This window comes from Vigna umbellata, chromosome 5, assembly GCF_029865625.1.
Source record: "Vigna umbellata cultivar VRB3 chromosome 5, Vumbellata_1.0, whole genome shotgun sequence".
Taxonomy (NCBI): Eukaryota; Viridiplantae; Streptophyta; class Magnoliopsida; order Fabales; family Fabaceae; genus Vigna; species Vigna umbellata.
In genome coordinates this window covers 70,725,308-70,738,664 of record NC_142169.1, presented here as the reverse complement: position 1 = coordinate 70,738,664, position 13,357 = coordinate 70,725,308, and the positions used below count along the sequence as shown (strand labels likewise).

The 13,357-nt window shown below is 31.9% G+C and overlaps 2 protein-coding genes across 3 annotated transcripts; one reads left to right on the top strand and one right to left on the bottom strand.

Moving 5' to 3' along the window:
• Positions 1–3,657: 3,657 nt before the first annotated feature.
• Positions 3,658–6,858, top strand: LOC124841176 (serine/threonine-protein kinase SRK2A-like). Of its 2 annotated transcripts, none has more exons than XM_047317394.2 (9): positions 3,658–4,091; positions 4,613–4,687; positions 4,777–4,878; positions 5,048–5,101; positions 5,201–5,293; positions 5,394–5,486; positions 5,840–5,944; positions 6,026–6,124; positions 6,346–6,858. In XM_047317394.2, the coding sequence occupies exons 1-9, from the start codon at positions 3,972–3,974 to the stop codon at positions 6,658–6,660; spliced, it is 1,056 nt and encodes a 351-aa protein (XP_047173350.1). In that variant the 5' UTR covers positions 3,658–3,971; the 3' UTR covers positions 6,661–6,858. The 2 variants fall into 2 exon arrangements, with proteins under 2 accessions (XP_047173350.1, XP_047173351.1); XM_047317395.2 differs by having other exon boundaries at positions 4,024–4,091; positions 4,769–4,878.
• A 585-nt stretch (positions 6,859–7,443) lies between these two features.
• TH1 (thiamine biosynthesis protein) lies at positions 7,444–12,374 on the bottom strand. The gene is made up of 10 exons (XM_047317393.2): positions 12,238–12,374; positions 11,785–12,078; positions 11,448–11,522; positions 11,079–11,154; positions 10,918–10,993; positions 10,465–10,599; positions 9,414–9,478; positions 9,155–9,282; positions 8,711–8,967; positions 7,444–8,219 (listed from the first exon to the last, which is right to left on the bottom strand). Exons 1-10 carry the CDS (start codon positions 12,292–12,294, stop codon positions 7,688–7,690), a joined length of 1,695 nt encoding a protein of 564 aa, XP_047173349.1. The 5' UTR covers positions 12,295–12,374; the 3' UTR covers positions 7,444–7,687.
• Between the last annotated feature and the right edge of the window lie 983 nt (positions 12,375–13,357).

Below are 13,357 nucleotides of genomic sequence, written 5' to 3'. Positions count from 1 at the left end.
TTTTTTTCAACTATTGTATTTTGCTATTTTAGTTGTTAACTTCCTTTTGGCAATCAAGTTGTGAAGTGTTATTTTAAGATTTAAATTCAATCCTGACAGTTGGATTCTCTCTGGTACAATTTTATTTTATTTTTTAAAACATTGACTGATGAAATATTTGAAGGACAAAAACCTGTAACATTATTATTATTATTATTATTATTATTATTATTATTATTATTATATATTATATAATAATAAAGGATTCAATTTGGTGCAATTAGTTAGAATCTATAATATGAAAATTACACTTGTATGTCATATTTGAAGAACTTAATTAACATAATTAAAATTTAAAATATAAAAACTGTATGTAATTAAGTTTGGTTATTATTATTAATAGAAAATTCAATATCGAAAACTTGGACGGTAGATTGAATTGGGCTTTTGCAGTATATGGTGTGTTGTTTTGCTTATTGCACTTGCATGATTATTGTATCCATCCTCGTCAGTTTTTAAATAATTATTTTACCTTTCGTGTCTATTTCAATGGCTACTTCTAATTTTTTTTTGTTAAATCTTTTCAAATTTTTCCAAAACATATGACATGTTTTAAAAACTGTTTTAGATCAAACATATGTCTAAAATTAGTAACTATGTTCTAGATTAGACTATTAAAAAGAATATTTTCAAAATATTTTCAAATACAATTTGAAAGGTAAATATAAAGTCATAAAAACTGATATATTATCTCACAAATTTTAGTCTTAAAATTTAGTAAATAAATATAATTGATTCATACAATTTTAAAATTATTTTATAATTAAAAATCAATATTTTTCATCATTTCAACATTTTATTAACTTTAATTGGTACAAAAAAACATAATATTTTTAGATAAGGCAAGTCTGACTTGGTGAAAAATGGATATTTGGATTTATTCACTTTATTATTTATGTAATGTAATATATTTATCAATTTTGTAATAACAAACCTTATCTTACAAATAAATTTTTTTAAACTTTAACTAAACAGAATTTATTTATTATTTAATATTATTAGATTACCTATTAATATTTTGTTTCATATTCAATATACACATCTTTTAACATAATTAAAAATAAAAACCTAACACATGATACAAATCTCCTTGGAAGTCAAATTGATAAATTTGATTTTGAACTAACATACTTATAAAAAAATTTTGCACTTAATATATGTAATGTGAATTTCTCTTATTAAAATCCATTATTTAACGCATACTTATAAAATGAAATTTACACCGTCAATTTCTCTTATTTTTAGTCAAAATAGAGAATATTTTCAACTTTTAATCACTCTTACCCAATTACCAACCATTTTCATTTCAAAATTTCATGCCCTTCTTTATTACTTTAGTTTATCAATGATTTCTTCCACTGTCAACTCTTTCCAACAATTCTCGTCTCTGCTCACGTCTTTGTTGATAATAAGTATAGCTCTGACATTGTGAGTATTTGGAAAAAGAGAGAAAACAAAAACTCCAAATAAAGGTGAAAAAATGTGAATGAATTTAAGTAAAAAGTGTTTTGGGTTACAGCAGAAGCAAACTATATATACAAAAAAAAAGAAAAATAGAAAAAACAAACTATTCAAAAATATTATAACACTACAATCAAACGGTTTTCATGTTTCCACTGTTCAGTAATATAAAGCCGCTCGACAACCTCACGCCTATAACTGTTCGGTAGCCTTCAGTCATTCTGCCATCAATCATTCGGGAGCTTGGTAACCTTACTGTCTACAACAGTTCAGTAGTATAAAGCCGCTTGGCAACCGCACGCCTATAATCGTTCGGTAGCCTTCAATCATTCTGCTATCAGCCGTTCAAGAGCTTAGTAACCTTACTATCTATAATCGTTCCATACTCTTCATCTCTCTTACCGCTTTGCATGTTTATGCTTTCTACCATTCGATAACAACGGAAGAAGCGATTTGTAAAGATCTTTATCAGACATGGGTAAATTGAGGACATGATGCAAAGAGAGGTGTAAGAGATAAGAAAAACTTAATTATTTAAAAAATAATATATATTATACATTTGGATACTGACGTAATAGTGCCATTAAGAAGGCCTATCATTATTGAATATAATAATCTAAATATTTTATTAATATAAATAGATAATTAGATTTAAAGGGAATTAAATTGTAATTAGGCTAAACATAATTAAACGGTCATGAGAAAAACAATAAATGAGTAGTATATGGTTAAGACTTTTATTATGTATTTATTGTAGCATTAACTATTTCAATTAATTAAACTTATGTTGACTTAGCATAGTCCCTTTAACTTTTATTATGTATTTATTGTTGGATCAGTGAGTAAACAAATTACCTTCTACGAATTAAATTAAATTGTTTTAAGTAAACTTTTGAAATACAATTATAGACAATTTATCTGTAACTGTAAGATAATTATTATAATAATAATATAAAAGCTAAAAGTATTAACAAAGCTGTTTGATCAGGGTAACAGTAATAAATTATGGAATAATGATATTATGACACACTTTTATATTCACTTAACTCAAATTATAAGAGTGAATTAATTAAAAAAATGTAATTTTTTGTATTATTTTAAAAAGAAAAAATAAAAGAAAAAGTAAAGATAGTATAAATGAATATAAGATATTTAAACGTGTTAAATTTTTTTTATTTATAAGTTATTATTACACTGGTGTAATAGTAACAATGAACAAAACAAGAGCAATAGTCATCCAATATCAAAATGATAACAAGTCAACAATTGTGGATTGAGAAACGTGGCCGAAAAACTTTTCTAAAAAATAACTTGGATTAAATCAAGTAATTCTTAGTTCGACTCATTTAGATTTTAGCTTAAATCGATCCAAGACAGAGCAAGTTATTACCAGTTAATATATTTTATAAAATAATAGTTATATTTTTTTAAGGTTTATATATTTACATACACACACTAATATTTATTTATATATAAATAATCATGACTGAAAGTTTATTAAAATTTCAAAATTTCAGTTTTAACTTTAAGTTTAATTTTTTTTTAAAGTGTACTAAATGAGTTATTGTTATGTCATGGGGTCAACTTAAAGCAAAAAAACAAAAAATTACAACTCATTTACAATGGACTAAGTTAATTTGAACAAATTCTTCAGTTGGATTGGACCAACCCAATCCTTCTACCCACTAAAGTTTAGATTATTTTTTCTAAAAAATATTTATTAATTAATATTTTTAATGGAGAAGATAAATTTTCTATAAATTAAATCCATATAGTATGGCTATAATTTGATGGAATATATTTATATTAAATAAGAACATTATAGTAGGCAAGAAGTCAAAAAACGAAGGCGAATGATGGGACAACATGGCACGCATTGAAATGTGGTTCCTTCCATAATCATGGAAATGGAAATTGTGTTAGAAAAAAATATAAATACAAAAACTTGAACTCAATCGCTTCTTATAATTATATATAAGAAGATGAATTTCCAAAAAATAGAAACATATTATATTAATTTAAAATAGCATAATTTTGTAGGATAATGATAAGATTAGAGTGAGATTAATTTAAAGAGGATGTGTGAAGAAGGTGCGATATAGATAGATACGATATTCATATTCTCTTTTTGTATCAATCGCTTTCTGTAGTAACATACACCATACTGCCACGCTATGCACATAACACAACAATTCCTTTGTCCCATTCTCTACTCTCTCTTTCTTCGCTGAAAAACCCTTTCTTCAACAAATTATTCAAACTTTTTTGTCTTGAAATCCGGATTTGATTATTATTAATTTGCTGCAAATTGCGATTCTTTGCTTTCCTTTAGAACTCTCCCAAATCCCAGTATCTTTGGATTCGCCACCTTTATTTTGCGTAGCTGCACCTTATTCTCTCTCCATTCCCCATTTGGAACTCTATCGATCTGGAGCTAACCGCATTCAAAGCTCTCAAATTTCCGGTTCAGGATGGAGAAGTACGAGCTCGTCAAGGATATAGGATCTGGGAATTTTGGGGTGGCAAGGCTCATGCGGCACAAAGAAACCAAGGAGCTTGTTGCCATGAAATACATTGAAAGGGGTCACAAGGTTCTACTCCTTTCACTTTCACTTTAACTTTAACTTCTTATCTTAAAATTCATGTTATTGTCAATTTTTATAACCCAAAAAGGATTCAATTCAAGTTAACATGTATCACCGGTTTCGTCTCTTTTAGGCCTTGTTCACTTGAGTGGATTTGAGGGAGAGTAATTGAAGGGATTTGAGGATTTGAGGGAGAGTAATTGAAGGGATTAGAGAGGATTTGAAAATAAATTTTTTTGTTGTTTATTTGAGTCAATTTGGAGGTAAGTGAGAATGAAGTTGGAAGTAAAGTTTGTGAGAATCAGTGTAGGATTTTATTGACGTGACAGATTAAAAAATTTACTTCCAAATCCAATCTCATTTACCTCCAAATTCACTCAAATAATCAACAAAAAAATTTATTTTCAAATCCTCTCAAATCCCCTCAATTACTCTCCCTCAAATCCACTCAAGTGAACAAGGCCTTAGTTTTTTATTTTTTATGTTCGTGTTGGCTGTGACTGAGTTTATTGATGTGTGTTTCCTAGATTGATGAGAATGTTGCCAGGGAAATCATAAACCATAGAAGTCTTCGCCACCACAATATTATTCGGTTCAAGGAGGTTTGTACTCTGTACAGATGATATGATCTTAGTGAGAGTACTATTTGTGTCATGTTTAGGTTATTTAATATGTGATTTCAGCTTCGCAGGTGGTTTTGACTCCTACTCATCTGGGCATTGTTATGGAGTATGCAGCTGGTGGAGAGCTCTTTGAGAGGATTTGCAGTGCTGGAAGATTCAGTGAAGATGAGGTTTGTTCACTTTCTCTCTTTTCATCTGTCCACAAATTCTTTTTTCACTTCTCTACTCATCACTGACATGAAGCTACTTATCTCCCTTCCCTCACTTCATTGTTGGCAACCGAGTGCTTGGAAATTCAATTGTTTGATTTTTCATTCTTGTTATCTCCTACTTTTCCAGGGTCGATATTTCTTCCAGCAGCTCATCTCAGGAGTTAGCTACTGTCATTCCATGGTGAATAGAATAATTATATTGGGAATGAGTTGTTTCGGATGGTAATTAGTTTTTGGCTTCCTTTGCGGTTATTTTCTTTGTAATTTCTTTCTTTTGCAGCAAATCTGTCATCGAGACTTGAAGCTTGAAAACACCTTATTGGATGGCAGCCCTGCCCCACGGCTCAAAATTTGTGATTTTGGTTACTCTAAGGTTCGATTATGGGAGCGATATCAACGCTTATTTCTTCAAATGAATTATTAAGTCATTTTCTTTAAGCAGTTTTGCATCAGATAACCTTTTATTTTCCCAGTCATCCCTGCTTCATTCAAGGCCTAAGTCAACTGTGGGAACCCCAGCCTACATTGCGCCTGAGGTTCTTTCACGCAGAGAATACGATGGAAAGGTAACTTTGTTTCTATTGTGGTATAAGAGTAAGGATGCCTTGAAATGTCTAAATGTGTTGTAATATTGTGCATTGTATGCAATGACTTGATGTGTCGACATTTAATTATCTGAATAATGTGGACAAAATAGTATGTGCGAATGGGATAGTTTACAATACAAAATGCTCTTACAAAATAAAGCCATATTGTACTTATTTGTGTGATTTGCTCTGAATTTTTTTTGCAAAGGTGACACAGGAAATATTTGAAGTGGCCACGGATAGATTAAATTTTTCTTGATAAGTTTCCTGTGTATGATAACATCAACGATGTTCATTTTCTAGTTCTTCTTTGCTGTTTTGTTTCTATTCAGCTAGCTGATGTATGGTCCTGTGGAGTGACTCTTTATGTAATGTTGGTGGGAGCATACCCATTTGAAGACCAAGACGATCCCAAAAATTTTAGGAAAACCATCAATGTACATTTCTTCCCATCATCCATCTCAGTTGACCAATTATTAAATGCCTGCACTTTCTGACTGTGTAACATTCTTATACAGAGAATTATGGCTGTTCAATACAAGTTCCCCGACTATGTTCACATATCTCAAGACTGCAGACATATGCTATCTCGCATTTTTGTTGCAAATCCGGCTAGGGTATGCACATACTGCCTGCAAAAGATATTACTTGAAGTTGGCTCATAATTGTTCAACAATTTTATAGTGTTAGTTTGGTAATATTTTTCAGTCATTTGCTAAGTTTCAGATTTGAACTGATAAGGGCATGTATGCTTAAGCTACCCTCTTTCTCTTCCATCACAACAAGTGGATATTGTTTGGTAAAATAAATTGTCACTCTAGATATTGATTTACTGCAGAGAATTACCATTAAGGAAATCAAGTCCCACCCATGGTTTCTAAAGAACTTGCCTAGAGAATTAACAGAAGTAGCTCAAGCTGCCTACTACAGAAAAGAAAATCCAACCTTTTCACTTCAGAGTATAGAGGACATCATGAATATTGTTGAGGAGGCCAAGATTCCACCTCCGGCGTCCAGGTCAGTTGGAGGATTTGGTTGGGGGGGAGAAGAAGATGAGGATGAAACAAAAGAAGCAGAGGTTGAGGCTGAGGAAGATGAGTATGAAAAGAGAGTCAAAGAAGCACAAGCAAGCGGGGAATTTCATGTTAGTTAGTGTTGATTTTTAGATAGAGCAATAGATTCTTGGTTTCCTTCGCACCTGGTTTAGTTCAACTAAGGTGAGTGTTCTGCTCGTATGTATAAAATTCAGTTTTCCGCATAGGACTTGTAGTTGAATAAACGGATGTACATTTTTTCTAAGGTTGTTAAATTGACTATCTTATAAATATTAACTTGTCCTTTCTGCTCCCCATTCCACTCGCCTCCCTGTTTATGTGCGAATGGATTTAGGGTCACAGGCTTTCCATATGCTTTTGTTAGGAGGTAAAAATGCTGAGTGTAGTGTTCCCTGTGTCCTTTTCTTTTTCTTTTACCTTTTTCATGTCTCTCAGCTATATGATAACTGTAGTAGAAGCTTTAATTTTTGTAACTCAGTCTTGGACAGCAAAATATAGTTTAGTTCTTCCAAACCTTTTGGCATAAGAAATTGTTTCACTAGTACGATAATTTATCAAAGTATCCAACTTTTATAATCGTCATATTAATAAGTATCCATCTTCGGTGGAATTGTATTGGACCGATTCATATATTTTTATGTCAAGCACATTTATTATGCCAAAGAAGTTACCTCAGCTTCCATTGGTTTAAGCTGAAGGGTATTTTATTTTACTTTGATGTAAAAAACCAGTCAATATTCTATTAAAAAGTTCTGAGGCTTTATATCATTGCAAAACGTTGGTGATGAAAATAGACTGATTATTTTTGTACAGTAGAAAAAGTACAAAAAACAAAAGCAGGGTAGTTTTTTTCGAGCAATAAATCTTGCGATCATTCAAGCTATAAATCAAAAGGTACGCCGAACATATAATAAAGGCAAATGAATGAACCTCCAAAAACGTTTTGTCCTGCCACCCACGATTGTTTAGCATCGCATAAATTCCCTTATTTGAATTTTCTAAGTTTAGCATGTTGCATAAAGAATCAGCAGTCGCATATTTCCATCCTAGCTGAAAAGCAAACCAACTGTTGTATCACTCCCTTACGAGAGCTAAACAAAATTGCTCCCACATTTGGGGGCATATTCATTGTATCAATAATGCTGGCTCACTTAATAAGGCGTGCAAGTTTCTTGTCTCAGTCAAGATGCATTCCCTGTCAAACAGAGAAGACACAACAGCAACCCCTTTCAGATTTGGTTCACCAATTTCCATGACCGCACGTGCATTTGACAGACCAATGCCACCAATTGCTACCACAGGCAGTTTAGAGGCCTCACATACTTTCTTCAAGCCTTCTAAGCCTATAGTACGGTTATTTGCTTTTGTATTAGTGGGATATACACCACCACAACCAATGTAATCAGCCCCATCAATCCATGCCTGGTGGGCCTGCTCAGGCGTCTTGCATGACACACCAATTATCTTTTCAGGACCAAGTAGGCTTCTTGCAAGACGTACTGGCATGTCAGACTGACCAACATGAACACCATCAGCATCACAGGCAAGGGCCACATCTAAACGATCATTTATCAGTAATGGTACTCCATAGGAACGGCATATTTCAAGGGATACTTTGGAAGCATCAAGAAAATCCCGTGTCTCAGCATCCTTTTCCCTGAAAAGTCAGACGCATACCAGGCTAAAATGATTGCTGCATGTTAAAACTCGGGAGATTTAAGTGTTGAGTGAGGAAAGGAGAGAAAAGGGACTGTATTAATTGTACATACAAGAGATGAGAAGCACCATAAAGCAGGCTTCAAGTACAACAAAGAGAAATCTGGACACACTAATAGAAAATATTCCTGATGTAACAATCGGCTAAACTTCAACTCTTCAGCCAATAAATACTGGATGCTTAATGTTTTTTTTATTCGGGCGGAGAAGGGGTGAGAGAGAAGGAAATAAACAAAATAAAAAATCAAGAATAAGGTTAAGATTGTTCACGATAAAAAAAATAGTAATTTCCAGATCTTTAGAATAGGGTGCCTAGCACATTAAATCACTGTGAATTCTATCTACTGTCAAATACTGATGACAAGGAATCTCAGATATTCTGTAAGATGTATAGGGTGGTACAAAAAATAAAGCATATTTGATCAAACAAACCTTAATTGAACAATGGTAGCACCTCCTTCTACAGCAGCCTTAACAGCTTCAGCAATAGAACGGCCCCACTTCATATTCATACCTGAATCCGTTACAGCATATAAAAGCAAGTCATTTGGGTTGAACATATTCTGCCTCCAAGAACTGTGATTGATATTCTTAAGTTCAAAAAAATGGTCAAAAGGTCCTTGAACTCCATTTCCAATTGCCAGGTCTCTACTATAATCCAAGGCAGCATCAATAAAATATTTGGCTGTCTGCAAGAATCCAGATAAGAAAAATGATCACAATTATAGAATATTCCATCATTCAATATCTGTTATTTCCATTTGTTTCTTTTGTATCTAAATTACAGAGAGAGAATAAAAGGGGAGTAAATCATGGGCATTGCCCAATGAGATCCTTCAATATCATTATCAAATAATTTGAGATAGTTGAACAAACCTTAACTGCAGAAAGCATTGAAGAACCTTTTGCCAGCTCTGCTGCTATGCATGACGCCAAGGTACAACCAGTACCATGACTATTGCGGGTATTTATACGTGGTGAACAAAGCTCGTAGAACTCATCACCTGCAAAACTTAAGATCTATAAGTGGAGTTCATTTTGAAAAATGATTTGGACGTACATTGCAAAGGGTTGCTATGTCTGATAGATTTTGTTTATGTCCATTGTGTCTCAGAATTAAAGACTTGAACCTCACCATCAAAGAATACATCAACAGAATCTAATGAATTAGGGAGGTCACCACCCTTGACGAGTACATTCCTACAAAAAAAATTTAATAATCGGTAAATGCACAATACTTTGAAGTTGAAGTTTTTCTATATTTTTTTTATTATGACCTTTATCCATGAAGTGTAACTCTTTTATGTATACAACACCATCCCAATTTTCTGCTAATAGAAGCAGGCGAAGTAATTGTTAATTTAGGGAAACAATCTAATAATTTACTTATTGCAAATCAATATTAACAGCAATATGATAAGCATATAATACATATAATCAAACTTCTCTAGAGGTGATTTACACGAGACATGTACAAAATACAGTGCATTCTTATGGAAAGTTTTTGGTAGAAGTCTGAGTCCATGTTCTGGCTCTGGATATTGTATCCGTCATTTAGATATAAACAGTATCACATGTACATCTTCTTCCAAGTTTCTAGGGAAAGTCTGAAGATAAATAAGATAAAAAAAACAGAGGCAATGAAATACTACTACAATAAAGGCAAATATTATACTAGTAACTATTTCATGTGATATGAGGTATTTTCAACTGGCTGAAAGTGTATATATAACATACATACAATTTTTATGACTGTCTTTTCTGATTTTAGAAGCTCAATTCACTATAAAGTTCTAATATTTATGTAAAAGAAATTTACTAAGTAGTACCCTCCGGGAAGAATGATTTCAGTAAGGTATGTTTCTCCTTCCAGAAAAAATATAGCCATTTAGCACTCTTACAGATTTGTTTTCTCAGTATTCCTTTTTAATTATTGATATCATAGTTTGAGCTATGTAAGAGAATATGAAATAAAATTTTAAAAGGTCCACGAGTCATATTGTAAAGCTAAAGCTGTGCCGAACAAGCAGGTTAAGGTTGGAAGTCTACTACTCATACAACTCAGTTTGGCTAAAAGAATAAAAAAAAACTTACATTTGAGAAATAACTATTAGTAAACAGCAGAGGCAAAAAGACCTTTTAGTTAGATTGGAACGAAATACTCAAGTAGATTAAAAGAAACAAACCTAGGGCCCATATCATGTATCAGTTTGGCAGCAGTACGCATGTCAGAAACTGATTTCAGCGGCACATTTCCAAGTAAAACTGATGCCTCTTTTATATTTGGGGTTACAATGTCAGTCATGGGAAGCAGCTCCTCCCTGCATTCAATATCCAATAAATAAATTGAACTGATTTCCTACAGGTTTTGTAATAAATGTGAATTTTGAAATCATTTTAGTGACTGTAACAAGGATGAAAATAAAACTGAATTTTAAATATATAATTTTTTAATGTTATCCACTAACAACTGTAAAAACTAACAAGCAGAAACCCATAACAAAGAAAATTAAGCATAAGGCTATTATATAATCAAAGGACTTTAAATAAAATCCAGATCAAGTAGGGAAGACAGAAGAATATGAAAAACACTTTCATGTCAAACAAAAACAGTACAGTTCAAGCACAGAAACACATACAGAAATCCAGTCAAAACAGAAGAACCAGCAAGTACATCCCCACTGGAAGATTTCATGACAGGATCAACCACGAGAGCTGCCTTCAGAAAAAAGAAGTCAGTACAGAGTCACTCCCATTGCAATTGAACAAATACATTAGAATTTTTTGTACAAGTGAATACCTTTGACTGGAAATTTCCTAAGGATCTGACAGAGAACCTTAACTATATTAAGAGAAGGAAGCATGCCTGTCTTGACCTAAAGACGTAGAATAATTAATTCAAATGGAAAAAATAATAGCAAACACCATTAACCTAGAAATCAGGATGTATAAAGAAGAACAGAAAGTAAGCACCCGCATAACTGAGTAAATCAAAACAAACAATAAAACTGGACTACGGAAAAAAATAACGTTAACTTTAAGAAGCAAGTCATGCCGGAAGGTGGGAACGTTAGCAATCCATGAACTTGCTAGTTTGAACAGACCAACATGCCCGATAAGTTTATAAATCCGGTTTCTAATAGCCGTTGCAGTCACTATTTTCACTTACCACATCAACATGCATATCAGAAAGCACAGACTGCAACTGCTCTGCCACAAAATCCTCAGGTACAATGTTCACACCCTACAAGCCACAAATTTTAGAAAAATGGTAAAAAAAAGAACAACACAAAATCAAAAACTCAGTCTTTCAATCGACTGTCGAAAAAATTAACAGAACTCAGTTAACTACACCAAAGTTCATCATACGAATAAGCCTCGAACCAGCCCAACTTGATTCCAGTATAACATAAGCCAATTCAACATGCATGAAATCAAGTTCAATAATCACGGCTAAAACGAAACAGATGAGTTCTTATCATTATGAAATTAAAATCAAATCGAACCTGAACCCCAACAGTGTTCTGTGCAGTGACAGCAGTAATGACAGTGGAACAGTAAACCCGGCGTGCAGCACAAGCCTTGAGATCAGCTTGGATTCCAGCACCACCCCCAGAATCAGACCCAGCAACAGTTAGCACATGTGGGATTTTGTTATCAGAAACGGGCTTCATCATCGTATCTGCTTGCGCTTGCATCTTCACTCTTAGACTTGGATGATTCTTTGGATTAGGATCGGTATTAGCATGCACTGAATTCCAAAACGGGAACCTCAAACTCCTTCTACAAACCGGTGCCATCTGGCACCGGAGACACACACATGCAGAACAACATGTCAATGGATTTTGGGTTTGTGATCATTGAATTAGTTGTCTGCTCTTATTGGTGAATTTATTCTTCATAAGAAGAGAAAAATGAAAAAGTGAAGCGAAGAGGATACGGCACGGTGGTTGACTTACCGGAGCACCGCCATAATCGAAGTGGCGGCACAGAAGCTGAGACTCACTGCTCGCCATTCATTCCCTGAAAGTTACGCCACTCAAATTAGATTAATACAATATAGATCAGAACAAGATAGTCTGAATATTATGAAAATGTATCACAAATTTTAATTTGTAATTTATAAGTTGTTTAGCTAATAAATTATTTAATTTTTTTTATATTAATATATTTTCTTATTATTTTTAATTTTTTTTATTTTCAATTCGGTACATGATTAAGTTAGTAATTTTACTTTAAAATAATAACAAAATTATAATATTATTTTAAAAAATTTAATTTAATAATTTTATTTAAATTCAGACAAAGTTGATGTTTAATATAATTGAATATGAATTTTAATATTTAATTATTTTAAACATAACATTAAATAACTTCAAATAAAATTAATGATATAAACTTTTTTTATTAGGATAGTGATTTTTTAAGCATATTAAAAACGAAATATGCTTATATTTCTTGTACATTGTTTACTTTTTTTTTTTACAAATCTACAAGAATAATGATACTTTTGACAGCATTTTTTTTGACAATATTTTAACATTATCTACGTGTCATTGTGTGATTGGTCCAAAAATTACTCCAAATAAATAATAATAATCATAAACACTAACATGGACCAATCACAAAATGACACGTAGATGATGTTAAAATGTTGTTAAAAAAAATGTTGTTAAAGTAGCATTATCCAATCTACAAAGATAAAAAAAAAATTATTCACTTTTCGTATTTGCAATTTTTGATAAACATAAGTATTATATAATCCTATTTGAAAAAAATATGCTCAGATGAAAATTGTAAGCAAAAATTTAAATTAAAAAATTAATAAAATCTAAATTTTTGTAAATAAATAAAGGTTCAATTTAAATAAGATAATATATACAATTAAATATTTTACTTGTTAAATAAATAATAAATTAAGTTTTAGAATGTTTTCAATTAAATCTCTATTAAATTTTGTTAGTTTGTTGAGTATTCCAATTTTTATATAGTATTTTTAGTTTATTTTTTGTCGGATACGTAGTTATCTTTCAAAATAACAATCTTGTTTTCCATGATAAAAAAAAAAATACCATGTAG

Excerpts from the sequence above, each read along its gene's own strand:
- LOC124841176 (XM_047317394.2), top strand. The coding sequence starts at position 3,972 with ATGGAGAAGTACGAGCTCGTCAAGGATATAGGATCTGGGAATTTTGGG. Across the intron at positions 4,879-5,047 it reads GAAGATTCAGTGAAGATGAG|GGTCGATATTTCTTCCAGCA; the intron begins GTTTGTTCACTT and ends CTACTTTTCCAG. Across the intron at positions 5,487-5,839 it reads GCAGAGAATACGATGGAAAG|CTAGCTGATGTATGGTCCTG; the intron begins GTAACTTTGTTT and ends GTTTCTATTCAG.
- TH1 (XM_047317393.2), bottom strand. The coding sequence starts at position 12,294 with ATGGCGAGCAGTGAGTCTCAGCTTCTGTGCCGCCACTTCGATTATGGC. Across the intron at positions 11,523-11,784 it reads AGAACACTGTTGGGGTTCAG|GGTGTGAACATTGTACCTGA; the intron begins GTTCGATTTGAT and ends TGTGGCTTGTAG. Across the intron at positions 9,479-10,464 it reads ATACATGATATGGGCCCTAG|GAATGTACTCGTCAAGGGTG; the intron begins GTTTGTTTCTTT and ends TTTTTTTTGTAG.